Source organism: Maniola jurtina, chromosome 20 (assembly GCF_905333055.1).
Source record: "Maniola jurtina chromosome 20, ilManJurt1.1, whole genome shotgun sequence".
In the NCBI taxonomy this organism is placed as follows: Eukaryota; Metazoa; Arthropoda; class Insecta; order Lepidoptera; family Nymphalidae; genus Maniola; species Maniola jurtina.
In genome coordinates, this window is record NC_060048.1 from 10581370 (window position 1) to 10598988 (window position 17619).

At 34.1% G+C, this 17619-nt stretch overlaps 2 protein-coding genes across 3 annotated transcripts in view; one reads left to right on the plus strand and one right to left on the minus strand.

Annotated features, from left to right (window-relative positions):
- The window catches only part of LOC123875801 (hemicentin-2-like), a 357222-nt gene that overhangs the window by 250096 nt on the left and 89507 nt on the right, over positions 1 to 17619 (minus strand). The gene's annotated exons all lie outside the window — the stretch shown is intronic.
- Positions 1 to 17619, plus strand: part of LOC123875800 (synaptic vesicle glycoprotein 2B-like) — a 46805-nt gene that overhangs the window by 1299 nt on the left and 27887 nt on the right. The window contains exons 2-4 of one of the 2 annotated variants that reach the window (XM_045921840.1): positions 9835 to 10062; positions 14734 to 14893; positions 16569 to 16750. In XM_045921840.1, the coding sequence (XP_045777796.1) occupies positions 9835 to 10062; positions 14734 to 14893; positions 16569 to 16750 (570 nt within the window). Of the gene's footprint in view, positions 1 to 9834; positions 10063 to 14730; positions 14894 to 16568; positions 16751 to 17619 lie in introns of both variants that reach the window. The other variant, XM_045921839.1, reaches the window with a different exon arrangement.

Sequence of the window (17619 nt, forward strand, 5' to 3'; positions counted from 1 at the left end):
ATGTACGTATTTGGTTACATCTTTCATCGTTTCTCTTTTGATGCGGATAAAAGCGATTATATGTTTTCCAGATATAATTATAAAACAAAAAATATATAACCAAGTATAAAACAAAGATAATCCGAGTTTGTCTGTATATTTATACATGTATAATATCGAAACTTATTAGTGGATTACAATGAGGGTTTGCATAATCATTTAGATTTTTTTTTTGAGAAAGTTCACAACACATTTATATTTAGTTCATGGAATAAGTAAACCCATCCATGAAAAACCGGAGTAGATAAGCTAGTTTCTCATTTATATTATAATCGGCAGGTACCTAATAGGCTCACAAAAACTAAATATTTTAGCTACATCCGCTACAAGTGTAAATTAAAAATTTATAACCCCCCCCCCCCCCCACCCGACAAGTGAAGGTTACAGTAACTAGAAAAGAGCTGATAACTTTCAAACGGCTGAACCGATTTTCTTGGATTATAGCTAAGAACACTCTCGATCAAGCCACGTTTCAAACAAAAAAAAACTAAATCAAAATCGGTTCATTATAGTTTAGGAGCTACGACGCTACAGACAGATACACAGATACACACGTCAAACTTATAACACCCTTCCTTTTGGGTCGGGGGTTAAAAAGACTGCTATTTCACAATACGAAAGTTTTATTGCGTCAAAATTGTTCTTAGTAAATATTTGTTAGTGTTAGTTTGGTCTTAAAATATCTGTCTACTGTTTGCAAATTATTTACTTATCAGTCGAAACGAGACAAAATGTTACAAGTGTATCAAGATAACATTATTATCAAGATAAATATTTGAACAGTCTTTTACATCATAATAGAGATAATTTTGGAGCTAGGTTGCGTAAGTTTCTAATTTAAATTTTATAACCTTTACAATTAAAAACCGCACCCGTAAAGAGCAACCGCCGAGTTTCTTGCTGGTTCTTCTCGGTAGGAAAGGCATTCTGAACCAGTGGTAGATGCTTTTGACGATTCTAAAGAACTGTAAGAGTCTAATTGAATAAAAATTTGAATTTGAATTTAAATTTGAAATATAGCGGTCTTGGACTGTAGCAATAAAATGACGTGGTGTTTTGTATACCTACCGGTAGTCATTATTAAAGAGAAAAGATAAAAGATTAAATAAAAATCATGATTTTTATTTATTTTGAACATAATTATTAATAAACTTCACGCTGTACGGAAGGCGATCAATGACGTCACAAGGTGATAAACGACAAATATTGAATGAATGAATGAATGAATGAATAAATGAATGAATATACTTTTATTGTACACCACAAAATTAGTACAGAAAAACACATACAAAGCTCAACAAGATATAGGTACAATTTGGCGGCCTTATCGCTACCTAGCGATCTCTTCCAGGCAACCAAAATGGTCCAAAGGATATAGCTATAGATATTAGAGGTAGGTGGTGCAAGTATACATTTATATGTAATATTAGAATAAATAAATACATAAATATATAAATAAATAAATAAATACATAAAAACATCTTAAAATTTTTATTATTGTTTATTTTTTAACATTAAAATATTTTCCTGCAGAAATTACTGTATTTTCCTACAGAACCTGAAAATTGACTAGTTAAAATCTACCTAACAGAGAAAACAGCAATTTGCAACACCAAAATTAGAAGACCACCTGATCAGCATTGCGTCCCATAGAGATAAAGTAAAGTAGTTGAGTAGGTGTGTAGTTTGTTTTAAGTAGTCATTTTGTTGTCTAAGCCAAGTACCTGAACTAAAACCACAAACAAACATTTCACAACACATAGTTTTGGATTAAAGCTTTCGTGAATGGTACATAGTTATGAATTTGTTTCACAAAATCATACCAGCTATGATCTACCTCACATAAACTTTATCCTTCTGATGTGGAGGAATTTGCTATCACTACCCATAAATGCGAAAATGTATTTGACTGTTTGTTTGTTTATTGGTTTGTTATTCAATTACGTCGCAACGGAGCAACAGATTGGCGTGATTTTTAGCATGGATATAGTTATCACTACCCATATCCTAATTAATATATTGTGAAAGTGTGGATGTTTGAATGTTTGTTACTCAATCACGTAAAAACTACTGGACGGATTTGGAATTTGGAATGGAGATAGATCATACCCTGTATTAACGCATAGGCTACTTTTTATCCCGGAAAATCAAAGAGTTCCCGCGGGATTTTGAAAAACGTAAACCAACGCGGACGAAGTCGCGGGCATTAGCTAGTTATAAATTTGAGCAAATGCGTTCGTTGGTTTAATAGTTTGTTGATTTCTTGTTTCAAAGAGTTGGCATTGGGATTTTAACTTGATAAGTCGCGGGTATCAACTAGTTATTTTAATAACAAGTGTAAATTAAAAATTTATAACACCCCCGACGATCCAAAGTATTTGAGTTTTCCAAAACATCATTTTCAAATAAATAATTACGTATTTAGGCAACGTCCATCTTGACAGCTTGACATTTGTCAATTGACATAATATTAAGAACCTAACGGTTATCTAACCTTCTTTTCTACAAGAAAACTAGAAAAGAGCTGATAACTCTTAAACGGCTGAACCAATTTTTTTGGATTATAGCTAAGAACACTCTCGATCAAGCCACCTTTCAAACAAAAAAAACTAAATTAAAATCGGTTCATTCGTTTAGGCGCTATGATGCCACAGACAGATACACAGATACACAGATACACCGATACACAGATACACAGACACACAGATACACACGTCAAACTTATAACACCCCTCTTTTTGGGTCGGGGGTTAAAAACATTAAGGTTTTACTTATATCCAATTGGAGCTATTTAAATCAGTTTCACGTTTTAGTTCTAAATTTTCTAGTCGTTACAGCGCTGCTAGAATAAATTTGAATACATTCGCACTTACTCGAACATTTGCAGTTTTAAGTCGATTTATTGAATTCGTTATCTATTGAACTAGTATTTTGGGGATTTTCTCTTAGTAACAATACTAAGAGAAAATCCCCAAATACAAATACAAAATACAAAAATATTTATTTCGGTATAAAACAAGTTTACATATAACATAGAAATTGGGACCGTCCCAGTAAGTGACTAGTATTAAACTAGTACTTGTGGCGGGCGGCCCCGCTCTTCCATAGCATATTCTGTTACAATGGAAATAAATAAGTAGTTTCTAAAAGTAATAAGCAAATTAATTATTAAACAAATGAGAGTAAAAAATAAGCAATAATAGGTAATTTTAGAGTTACAGTTATATAAAATTAAATAGTAAATCTACTGCTAAATACAAGATGTGTGTGTGTGTGTGTGTGTGTGTGTGTGTGTGTGTGTGTGTGTGTGTGTGTGTGTGTGTGTGTGTGTGTGTGTGTGTGTGTGTGTGTGCGCGTGTGTGTGTGTGTGTGTGTGTGTGTGCGTGCGTGCGTGTGTGTGTGGGTGGGTGGGTGGGTGGGTGGGTGTTTGTGTGGGTGTGACCGTGTGCATGGATGTGTGTAGGTACGTGACAGTGCTTGGGATTTAAAGCTCAGTGCTTTAAAAATAAATAAATGTGAATTTAAATTTTGGACATGAAAGTACGTGCACTTTTTGTTAAGTATGCACTTGTTGCATCAGATCTTCGGTTTCATGATAATTTAATTTAAGCAACCACTCAACAAGAACTTTTTTGCAATTATGAAATGATAATGGATAAATATTTAATTTATTATTAACTATGTTGTAAAGATGACTCGATTTCCTATTAAATTGCTGTGACGCAAATTTTGTTTTACTTGGAATTGAATATAAAACCTTGTTCCTTCTCGTCTTTTTAAGTTTGTCAGTGTCAAAAGGTACATTTTTATGCACTTTCAATAATGAGAATAATATATACAATTTTCGAACCGTTAGCAATTCACTTTGTCTATACAGGTCTAAAGTTGGAAATCTATATGGTTTGAAAAACATTACTTTCAGTAAGGACCTTTGACCTCGTTCCACTTCAAGAAACTTTATTTTTGAAGCTGCACCCCATACTGGGATGCAGTATCCCAAGATGGATTGACCCAATGTTACATAAATCTGCGTTAACAATTTTTTCGTCGTCACATGCCTCAGAGTTTTAAAAATCCAGATAAGTTTCCTGATTCTGCCATTTACAAATTCGACATGCGGATGCCACGAGAGTCGCCAATCTAACATTATGCCAAGATATTTGATTGTGCTTACTTTACTAAGGACAGGACAGTTACAGTTTACAGAACTTAGATTATTACATTTATGAATCTTAACTTGGAAATCATTGCTAGGCTGAGTTTTTGAATTGATTGTAAAACATATATAATTAGATTTTTCAGTATTTAACGTTAAAAGGTTAGACTGTAGCCATTGAGAGATTTTTGAAAGGCCTGATTCAACCATCTTTCTAACAGAGTTCCATGACGTACTTGAGAACACTATAGCAGTATCATCTGCATAAGAGAACACATGGCCACCGTCAAGTTTTAAATTACACAAGTCATTTATGTATATTAGAAACAGAGTTGGTCCTAATACACTACCACTACCAAAATACTAGTTCAATAGATAACGAATTCTACAAAGAATTCTGATAATATATACCTACTTCCTGATTTCTGACATCCATATTATAATCGCGAAATTCTGCCTGTCTGTTTGTATGTGCATCTATCTGTTACCTTTTCACAGCATTTGGTACAGAGATAGCTTGCACCTCGGAGACGGGCATCAAAGAATTCCCACGGGATTAAAAAAAACTAAATCTACGCCCACACATTTGTAACTTTCTCTATCTAATGTGATATTAGTTGCATACCTCCTTGTAATCCCCGACCCAAAAATAGGGGTGTTATAAGTTTGACGTGTGTATCTATGTATCTGTCTGTGGCATCGTGGCTCCTAAACTAATGAACCGATTTTAATTTAGTTTTTTTTGTTTGAAAGGTGGCTTGATCGAGAGCGTTCTTAGCTATAATTCAAGAAAATCGGTTCAGGCGTTTGAAAGTTATCAATCAGCTCTTTTCTAGTTACTGTAACCTTCACTTGTCGGGGGTGTTATAAATTTTTAATTTACACTTGTGCAAATAGGGTTCATTTCTCTCCACTTATGAAAGGAATCACGCAGATGAATAAGCAGGCAAAATGTAGTTAAATGAAACCGTTTCCTCAAAAAGTAATGTTGCTTTATTCAAGATGCTCTTCCAATGCGTACAGATTTCCCATGGCAATCCGGCGCCATTAAATATTCAATCTAATGCTTCTTTTATGTGTTCGCAACGATCAGTGCCTAATGAAATTGTCTAATGAAAATAAATTTACTTTCAGTTTCTCTTTCCAACGTTCTCTAATTTAAACTTCTTTGTAATACATATTTGATTTTGTTGGTTTTCTTTGTTAAGGCTTTTTAAAAGCTTTTTACTATAGTTTAGCTTGTTCGTATGGTGTCATTCCGTTGAAATCTATTTTTAACCCCCGAGCCAAAAAGAGGGATGTTATAAGTTTGACGTGTGTATCTGTGTATCTATCTGTGGGATCGTAGTTCCTAAACGAATGAACCGATTTTTTTTTTTGTTTGAAAGGTGGCTTGATCGAGAGTGTTCTAAGCTATAATCTAAGGAAATAGGTTCAGCCGTTTGAAAGGTATCAGCTATTTTCTAGTTTTCTTATAGGGTGTTGTGTCGGGGGTTTTTAAATTTTGAGTTATCGATTGAGTTGATGTAGATACGTGTGGTTTAAATGAGAATGGATGATAAACTGATAAACTTCTTTCTAATTTAGCTTCTTCTACTGACTGATCTATCAACGCACAGCTCACGTGTGGTTTGGATAACAAAATATAGAGGATAATTTTCTATCTAATAGTAGGTATATATCATTTTAGAATTTGTATTTCCTCGTAATCGTTCTTTGTAATGGTTTTTTATTGCTTTGACTTCTTCGTTATAACATCGAAATTGATGACTGATTTTTCGGCTGGTTCTGTCCAATTGAGTAGAAATTTTGCACACATTTGTGGTTTGATGACATAAGTGCTTGGATGAAATTCATCCAAGCATAACTGATTATGGTACCAATAATCGTCTCTTATGGAGGAGGTGGGATGTGGATATTGAAACTTACTGGTGGAACTCGTTTGCTTTGTTTTTATGAGTAACTAGAGGATGCCCGCGACTTCGTCTCTTTGATTTTTCGCGATAAAAAGTAGCCTATGTCCGTCCCCGGAATATAAGCTAACCCTGTACCAAATTTCATCAGAATCGGTTAAACTGTTGGGCCGTGAAAAGGTAGCAGACAGACAGACAGACAGATAGACAGACACACTTTCGCATCTATAATATTAGTATGGATTAAAAAAAATAGAATGAACTGATAATGGTAATGGCATAGGATGATGGGCACTGAAACTTCCAAAACAGACCTAATGGCATAAGACGGTAGTAGTTTTTAGAGTTTTGGCATACTGACTATAATTTTTATTCCATGAGTAAACAATCATTTCAAGTGGTACAAAAAAAGTTTTACTTTTTTTAAAGTAAAACTTACGTTACGGTTTTTTTCAGTTCACTTTATATTTTTTTCACTTATTTCTGTTTTCAATATCTTTCTTTTTCTTTCATTTCAAAGAAAAGTAGTATGATTTTCTATCATTTGTGCATTGAGCTTAATATATTGTTTGAGATAGCAGAAACTTTTGAACAAGCAAAGCGGAAGTATCGCAAATTTCCGCCTAAAGTATCTTTTCAATAAAGATACGCAGAAATTTTGAAATTTGAATACAAAGAGCTCGCAATATGATACAATTTATTGATTCCTTCATCTCGTGACCTACTTCGGGAGACTTAGCTTATCAAGCAATAATGTGAGAAGGAAAATACTTTGTTCCAAAAGAAATGAATATAAACTGTTCATATTAATCTAATTAGGGAGATAAAAGATGTTGTTAAACCTAATGAGGTTTTTGATTTGTTTTATGTCTTATCATAAAAAGTTTTGGGATCATGTTTGCTATCCGTTTCGTTCACTATGGAAACCATAAAACCTTACTCTTGTTAATTCATTTTTGCGCAAAGAATCAGTTTGGTTGCTTATTGGAAAAATGCAGCCAGTATTCTTGGTGGTATTCCACTTTAATATGATTAGGTTAGGTATGGAATTTAAGTTGAGAACTATTTTTTTTTAAAGATTATTATTTATCATGATTATTGAGTAATATTCACCTTTCCCTTTCCGACTAAGCGTACCTATAGCTTTTTCTAGTAGTAGGAACGACAATAGTGCAAAGGGTTGGATTTGAACTGCTTAGATTTCAATCCGCCTCTTTATCTGTTGAGCTGTTGATCAAACAATATTTTAAAGTTTAAAATTTAAAAAAGTTCTGTTTCACCGCGCTTAATGGCCTCATCGGGTGACATTTAAGGCTACTACTAGCTCATTTTTTCCGCAACGAATCAGCCTAGCTGTCCAGCGTGGAAATGCAGCCAGTATTCTTGGCACCATTCCACGCGGGCATGATTTGTATAGTAATTAGATAAGGTTAGCTGTAAGTTTTACAGTTATGTTTTACTAAATTTACTTTTGCAAAACCCAAACTGCACTAGAAACTCATTTTTTTGATCATGATTTTTATCGTCAAATGACTTCATATTTTAATTCAGAGTCAGCGACGTTTATTTTCTCTTTGATCACGAGATTTTTTTCCATTAAACATTTTATATAAGCAATAGAGCAGAGAACAGGATCTCGTCTCAAATGATCTGGTTTGATTAACGTTTAAGTCTGAGAGCCAGTTGTAAAATTCTGAGAACGCGATTTATATAAGCTCGAGGTTTGTGGCGATTCTTCTTGCGTTATTTTTTTTTATAGTAAACTAGCTTTAAGCTCCGATTTCGGCCGCGTGGACTACACATTTATTTCAAACCCATATTTTCCCTTTAGGGATTGAGTTTTTAAAAATCCTTTCTTCTTCTTCGGTTCACATCAAAATAGGTATCTGCCGGGTATTCAACCCGAGCCGTCCAACACTTGGAGCTGTGCGGTGAAAGGTTAGTCAGTCAGCCAGTCAGTCAATCAGCTTTCCCTTTTATATATTTAGACTAGCTTTTTTCTGTGTCTTCGTTCGCATATAGCCTGTAGAACTGGGGTATAATGTAGCTAAGTATCTATCAGTGAAAGAAATTTCAGAATTGGATCAACCCCCTTACAAACTTTATAATATTACTTCCAATCAAAGATTCCAAACTTACAAACTTTACCTCTTTATAATATTATACTAGCTGATACCCGCGACTTCGTTCGCGTGGATGTAGGTTTTTTGGAATTCCCTCGGGAACTCTTTGATTTTCCGGGATAAAAAGTAGCCTATGTGCTAATCCAGGGTATAATCACATACACATACACACACACACACACACACACACACACACACACACACACACACACACACACACACACACACACAAACTTTCCCCTTTATAATATTAGTGTGATCATCACGTTTAATAGGTACTTACCCTTTTATTGATAAACACAGATAAAGGCATCTATCCTTTATCAATTGATCAGGATAACAAATGCTTACGAAGACAAAACGGCAATCATTAGAGACGTTAAGGGAAACTTAGAGAAATTGCATCATTATGCTCCGAAAGAATTGGAGCTCTCTAATAGATTGAAATTGCTTGTTTTTGCACATTTCTCGTTATCTTGCTTGTTAGCTTTTCTCCTTTGTAATGGCTTAGTAATCCGTGAGAACCCAGTACGTACGGTAGGATTTGTGAGCTGATCTAAACGCACGTTCACCAATCTCTTTTGTCGTAATTCCCAATGTTTTCTACACGGACTCATACATCGCAAAAAAAATCAAAACTGGCCAAGTGTGAGTCAGACTTGCGCATCGAGGGTTCCGTACTCGGTACTACCCGAGTACGAAACCTTTATTTACATCTAAACTTTTTATAATATTACAAGCGGCTCGTTAGTAATATTATAAAGATTTAAAGTTTGTAAGTTTGGATGTGCTTAGGGGTAATTTCCGGCAATAGTGATCCGATTCTGAAAATTCTTTTACTGATAGATAAAATTGAAATAAATAAAATATTTTAATACTTATAAAATATTTGAATTTCGATGCTATGAAATTAAACATAAAATAAAAAAAAATTGAATTTATCAAATTTTGCCATTTGAGTAAACACAAATCAGAAAAAAAGGAAGAAAAAAATTGCAACTTGCTCAATCTCAAAAACTAATCATAAAAATACATCGTACAAAAATCTTTACGGCGAGAATCTAAAAAAATCAACTAACTTGATGCCGACTAAAAGTCCACTTAAATAAAATTTCGGAAAAAAATGCAAAAAAATATTGAACGATACTCCACGCTTCACTAACAGCACTTGAATTGGCTTTGAGAGCCGCAAGAACCCTCGAAGTTTCCGTTTAAAATGAAAATCTAAATAAATAGCATTTTTTATAGCTAATTTTGAAACTGGATTTAACTTCGACATTCTTCCCTTAAAATGACCTTTGATGTAGAACTTTAATCCTCTAATAAGTTACCTAATAATTTTGGATTCATTTGACTTTCTCTCAGATTGAAAGTTCTAATCTAATATATAAAGGCGAAAGTTTTTGTGTGTGTGTGTGTGTGTGTGTGTGTGTGTGTGTGTGTGTGTGTGTGTGTGTGTGTGTGTGTGTGTGTGTGTGTGTGTGTGTGTGTGTATGTTTGTTACTCCTTCACGCAAAAACTACTAGACGGATTTGGCACACGCGGGCGAAGTCGCGGGCATCGGCTAGTGTGGGATAAAGCTAAAGAATTAATTTATTTACAGATAGCGATGAACACAAAGCGCCGACTGCGATGCAAGAGGTGAACCTCGCATTGAAAGAGTGTGGTTTTGGTCTTTTTCACTTCCAACTATTATGCACCTCTTTCTTCGGCTGCGTGTCCGGCATTGTAGTGACTAACAGCGCACCTTATATACTGCCGATAGCTGAATGCGATCTCAACATGAATCTTTTAGCGAAAGGAGTGTTGAATGCAATACCTTTTTTTGGTAAGTTCTTTTCATTGGTTGTACGTGGTCCGACAAAGGTTTTAATAATATTCATGGAATTGTGATGCGACAGATTGGTTAAATTGAAGGTGAAGGAGTACCTATACAATACCTATTATACGAATATCTACATTTTCCTGTCATACAGACAAAGCCTCCGCTGTAACTAAATCGTCGTGAGCAACGACGATCTGTACTGTAGGTACTGTATGTAATGCCGCTCACTGTTTGACGCATCAACCGATCATGAATCCATAGGCCTCATTTACACGAGAACTTTTTTAAACAGAACAAATGTATTCCCAAGTATATGTATGTTAACACGTCAACGCTTTTTTACGTGTGAACAGATACTTGGGAATACGTTTGCTCTATTTGGACGCTTTTTTAACGGAGGTTAAAAGCTCTCGTGCAATGAGGCCTTGGACCTATGAAACTTAAAACGTTGCACAGAAGTTCCCTCCATAATAAAGGATAAGTTTGGATTTTTTGAAATTTCTATGAACAAAGAGGATTTATTTTTGTGCCAAGCAAAGCCGCGGCAGTCGCTAGTTATTCAAATAAGAATCATACTTCATTTGTATTGGGCGCACCAAAAAACATTCCTTGTAAAGGTGAACGCACACTTATCTGAGCCGAACGCGTCGAACGAGTTGAATGAAATCGTCTGAATTTTTGACGCGCGGAAGTGTGCAAGGTTTCATGAGATTTCATATACAGAATTCTAAGGTACGTTTCGTTCGACTCATTCGACGTGTTCGGCTCGGTTAAGTGGGCATTCACCTTTAATTGTTTGATGTTTGATAAGGCAAATATGCTACTGATGTTTATTTAGTGGATGTTTTCATTATACTTACTTATTAATAATTTTATCTTATTTGTATAATCTCACATTGTGTTCTGATATGACTGCTAACTCAGTTATTACCTGGAACAAAAAGTCAAATATAATAATATATCATGTCAGATACGCCCTTATCAAATGAGGTGACTATTTAAAGGCTCCTTCACGCCAGAGCAATATAATGCGACATTGAAGTATTCGCTACTCTGAAGTATTCGCTACTCTGTGACAGAACTGCATGCAATAAAAATTTAAAATGTAACACTAACAACATTAGGCGGCAGACTGTCGTATCGTACCTGATGTTTCAATTCTACAGAACAATGTTTTCTTGGCATAACAAGATACAGTTGAAAACTAAAACCCGACTGCGATCGTCTTAATAAACACATAGTCTTAACATCCGTTAGGTCAATCTTTTTCGTATAAAACATAGCCTATGTCACCCGGAACTTTACAACGAATCAATTGACACCTCATTCACCAAAATAGTACCACCATAGTAAACCCAGTAGTTTAGGCACTACGGTGGAACACACAGAATTTTAATACAAACATACATACATAGACTGCTAAAATCATCAATCAATCAATCAATCAATTTATTTATTTGCTGATACAGGTATTACAGGTGTAATTATAAAAATAGTCCAGCTGTATCACGCCAAGCTGGCATGCAAATACATTAATTCAAAATAGTGAATAAACAAATTAAATTAAAAGTAAAATTTTCGTTTGTTAACAATAAAAGGAATTTACAATTCTGAATACTTAATATTAAAAAAAATAATAATAATAATAATAATAATAATAATAATAATATTACAGGTCTTAAAAATATTACAAGATTACATAATAAAACAAAAAAGTCATCTTAGATATTCATCAACACTATAAAAGGTATTCTTAGTTAAATATTCAAATAATTTCTTTTTAAGGCCTTGTATTTTATTTACGTTTACAAGTTCTCTTATTTCCAAAGGTAATTTATTTACAATTTTTACTGCCATAACGTTAAAACTATTACTGATGAGAGCGGTTCTATGTGACGGGAATCTTAATTTATGTTTTTGTCTTTTATTATCAAATTCTGTAAACATATTTTTATTATTCGCTACAAACAAAATAATTTCATAGATATATAATGATGGTACAGTTAATAAACGAAGTTTTTGGAAGTAAGGAATGCAGCTATCTGTCTGGGATAATCTACATATAACTCTCACGCACCTTTTTTGGGCCAGTAACACTCTTTTTATGCCAGATCCATTGCCCCAAAATATTATACCATATCTTAATACAGAGGCTACATGACCATGATAAGCTGTCATTAGTACTTCAGGGCTTACTTTTTTCGCTAAAATGTTCAAACAGTACGCTGCTTGATTGACTCTTTTACAAACATATTCGATGTGTGTTTTCCATGTCAAATTTGAATCGATTTGTAGTCCTAAGAAATTTGTTGTCTCAGTATTATCAATTTTGTTGTCCCTATGGTTAATATTTATGTGATGTTTTTCCTTTTTGTTCCTTATATTTTGGAATGTCATTAATTTAGTTTTACTAAAATTCAATGTCAGTTTATTCGATGTCAGCCATTGTGTTATATTACTTATACTATTATTTATTATGAATTTATGGTCATTTATTGTTTTGTTAATGTATATAACGGTACAGTCATCTGCAAATAGAACCATGGGGTTATCAGTTGATCTTGGCATATCATTTATATAAATTAAAAAGAGAAGAGGTCCTAGTATACTACCTTGTGGAACTCCTTGTGTAAGCAGTTTAGGTTGTGATAGGTATTTCTTTTCTGTTTTACTTTTTTCGCATATTCTATCAATTTGTGTTACTTGACTTCTGTTACTAAGATAGCTTTTTATAAGACTCAGCGCGTTACCTCTAATACCAAACGAGTTAAGTTTGTCTATCAATATATAATGATCCACGAAGTCAAAGGCCTTTGTAAGATCCATATATAATGCCGATACAATTGATTTATCATCAACACCTTTCCCGATTTTCTGGAGGAAGTGGAAGATTGCTAAGTTTATGTTTTTTTTCTTTCTAAATCCAAACTGTTGTTCTGCTAGCATATCGTGTTTCTCTAAGTAGGAGTATAAGCTGTTATAGATTAGTTTCTCAAATATTTTTGAAAATATTGAGATAAGCGCTATAGGTCTATAAAACGCCATATTTTCTTTGTTTTCTTTTTTGAATATGGGTTTGACAATCGATCTCTTTAGTTTTTCAGGAAAGACACCTTCTACAAAACATAAGTTGACTAAATGTGAAAATATTGGGGAGATTATGTTAGCAACTTCTTTGACAACTTTAGTATAGATATCATCATAACCCGTGCTTTTAGTATTCTTTAGGCCTTTTATAACAGTAGCGACATCAGTAGGGATTACAGGTCCGAGAAAGAATGAATTGGGACTGTTAGTGCTTAGAGTAAGACGATAATTCCCGTTATAGTTAGAAGAGAACGAGTAATGTGCAAAATACTCATTAAAGGCTTCTGCTATTTCAGCTGGTTCTGTAATTACTTTGTCGTCAATTTTTATCTGTCGAATATTTTCTTTTGGTAGATTGGTTTTGCTGCGATTTACAACATTCCATATTGCCTTTGATTTATTTTTACTGTTTTTAATATAGTAATCATTTCGCGACTTTTGTGTTAAATTTATTATTTTATTTAATCGTTTAGAGTATATTTTGAAAGATAATTTAGTATTAGTATTTTTAGGTTCTAACCTGTAAGACCATAAGAGTTTTCTCTTTTTTATGCAACATTGTTTTATACCTCTAGATATCCATAGGGGTTTTTTATTAACGAGCACTTTTGTGCGTACGATGGGAAAACAGAGATTATAAAACAACAAAAATATATCATAGAATTCATCAAAAGCTTCATTTGGATTTCCGCGGTCCTCTATTTCAGAGTAATTTAAAGCTAGAAGTGCCGACTTAAATTTTTGTATATTTTCTTTACTGTAGTCACGTTTTTGAACATACCAATATTTTAAATTCATACTTTTTTTGACAGGGCATTTTAGTAACTGAGCGGTGTGATCTGATATTGCGAAATCGATTATTTCTACTTTACTATTATGTACATTATGTATAATGTTGTCTATGCAAGTCCCGCTGGTTAATCTAGTTGGCTGTCGGATTGATATTTTAAGGTTATGGCTAGTCAGTATATCTTCAAATGTTTGAGATCTATAGTTCTTCTTCAGGTAATCTATGTTAAAATCACCACACAAAATAATTTTTTTTGTTTTTGAAGCAAATTTTACCTAAATTTTTACCAAATTTTATCATAAATAACCCTTCCTTTTGGCTTTGCCGCAGTCGGGTAAAAAAGACTACATACTACATGTTGTTTAAGAGCGTGTCCAGCAGTCTATCGGATGATAATAATTTTGATAATGATTTTCATCATCATAATCTCAACTCATCCCCGGTCCACTACCTACTGGTACAGTTTCTCTCTACCTCTCAGAATGAGAAAGGTTCAAGCCAGAGTGCGAGTTGGTAGCAGTGGTGTACTGCACTAAGCCAGGGTAGGCATTATTTAGTTATGTTACATCTTTTTATTGACTGCCATGATGAAAAATGAGCGTAAAGCTATCTCAATTAGGGTAAGCAGTGCTTTTATGCATCTATGAACTGCACGCCACTGATTGGTAGGCTTCACACTCCTTTGAGAACTATATGGTGAACACTCAGGATGCCTTGGTTTCCATTAAAGTAAAAATTTGAGGCAAGGAAGTCAGACAGTTTATTTTGAAATTTTTTTTTTTTTTTTTTGATTTCAGGGTTGATACTTATATCACTATTAGCAGGATTCTTGACAGACACGTTTGGTCGCAAATATTTTGTGCTGCTCGGTTTTGGAGGATTATTTGTATTTACATTAATAAGTGGCACTAGTCAAAATTATATTGTACTGATAACTGCGAAATTCTTCGAAGGAATGTTGTAAGTATTTGATCATCATCATCACCATCTTCATCTTAACCCATCGCCACCATTACACACTCGAATTGGTAGACTTCAGTCGCCTTGCAGGTTTCCTATGTTCCTTTACTATTAAAGCACTATCTACAATTTCGAAATAGAGGTGTGTGCCTGGGATTGGCCCCTGGATCCTCGAATAGGAGGTCGATGCCTTAACCAATAGACTATCACCATCGATTTTGAAGCGCCTAGGTTTTATTTATTTCTATCGACTATCACCGCATATATAAAGATGTATGATAGGGATGATCACAATCAGTGACTTTTTACCAAACGTCAAAACGCTCGCCTAGTGAGAGAACTTGTATGAAATTACAGATGTAACGTCATAAGCATTTCCTATTAGTTTCCACTCGTATATAGTTAAATCGTATACTCGTTATATCAAACTGAATGTACTTATATTGTGTATGAGCAATAATTTAGTGGAGCACCGAATATGGTTCACTTATTCTGTTAGAAATTTCAAACACAATGAACAAGCTTTATTAAACTGGTGTTGAATGCCAACTTGACCGCAGGCAAAGACTGTTTTAGAGAACATTTAAGCTGTTCTGTTTAGCCTTTGAAACATGGCTTGATGTGTTTGGAAGCCTCAACTTTAATTAATTAAGTCCATTGTATACACTGCGGACTTAGAACAGGAAATATCTAGCTCAAAAGTATAAATGGGAAAATGAAATTGAAATGGCAATTGTGGGTTCGTGGGTCACCCAAATACTAATCACTACCAATACTACCCATAATATCACCCATATTCATATAATCCATATCCATAAATCCGGAAGTGTGTTTGTTTACTGGTTTGTCCTTCAATCACGCTGTAACGGAGCAACGGATTCACCTGATTTTTTTAAAAGATGATGTTTAAAGGAGGAAAATAATGTTCTTTTTTCCCGAAAAATCAAAAAGTTGCCCCGGAGTTTTTGAAAATCTAAATCTACAGGAGCGAAGTCACGGGCATGAGCTAGTATTGTATACAGAGAATTCCTTAGGTATTCACCGCCCAGCTCTACTCTACTACAGCTCTAGGTACTCTAGGTACTCTAGGATCTGGAAATTTCTAATTTTGCACAGAAATTTCTTTTATGATATAGGTACAAGGTATGAATGATATATGTAAGTATATGAATTCCCAAGAGAGAAAAGGATTTATAATATTATCATCGAGCGAAGCCACGGCAGTCACTATTTAGATTGAAATATTGTGTCATTTTACACTACCTGATTAAGAAAAATATTTTCATCGCTTTTTTCTACTTGCCTAATAATATTATCATCATTACATTTTCGAAATAACCACCCATGGAAATTGGAATTTAGTCGAGCATACTTTCGAAACTGTTTTAAATTCTCCATTATATCGGATTATAGGTATATCAGTAGGAACTTATCTACAAAACAGCTGAACCAATTATGATGGCAGAATTAAAACTATAAACTTTATAATGGATATTGTACGAATAGGACCTACACCACTTTTTTTTAGAAACTTTTGCCCCAAGCGTAACTATGGGCTATTTATATAGGCCCCAACATTTATTTCGCGCGTAAAACATATTCCTTATTTGCTTCGTTTTAAATTTTAACTTTCCTTTCGTCTTCAATAACTCAAAAATTGTTATTCTTCTTCCAGATTTGGGACTTCGTTCTCTTCCCTGATAGCTTTAACGGCAGAGTTTTGTCACAACGATATCAGAGACCGTATAATGATACTGCAATCCTCTTTTACGTCAATCGCTCAAGTTATTACTGCCTTATTATCCTGGGGGATATTAACACAAGATTGGAGTGTATCATATTTCAATGGAGCTATTGGTAAGTAGTAGCATAGTATAGTAGTAGTATAGTATAGTAGTAGCGTATGCTACTACTTACCAAAGTAGTAGCATAGTTTAGCAGTAGTATAGTGCAGTAAAGTAGTAGTAGTAGCGACAGGATCAAATCAGAAATAAGGAGATGCGTATTATAATCAGAGTAACCGATAAAGCTTAACGGGTTGCGAAGCTGACAATGGGTAGGGCACATAGCACAAAAACGATATATCGTCGATGGTTTGTAGAAAGGGTGGATAAGCCATTCGTAAGGTCTCATACCTCAAAAGGAAAAATGGAACTCTTAAAGGATCACTTTGGTGTCTGTCTGTTAGTTTTTCGTATCAGTCAAGGAAACCTATAGGGTACTTCCCGTTGATCTAGAATCATGAAAGGCAGGTAGGTAGGTCTTATAGCACAAGTAAAGGGAAAAATCCGAAAACCGTGAATTTGAGGTTATATTAAACAAAAAAAAAATAACATATAGCGCAGACCACTATTAATTTGCAGAGTTCTACATAAACGTGTTAGACTTGACGTCACTTCAAGAAAAAGAAGTCAACATACACCATACCATCTTAAATATTCTTCACCAAAAAATTTGTAAAACAGATAAGTGAAGATTTTGTAGTAAGTTTAATATGCCAGTAGGGAAATACATAAATAGAGTCACTCTTACATGTTTCGCAAGGTCTCAGAGTCAATTTCCGTTTGTGTAAATGTAGGAAACTAGTTTATCTAAATTGGCGCAGGTCTGAGAATTTCCTCTGGTTTCCAATTCGGCTCTAAATAGTTAATGCCCTACGGAATACCAAAACTAGAAAACTACTATGCTTTAGAACTCCATGATAATCTTGTTTATTCCATACTAGC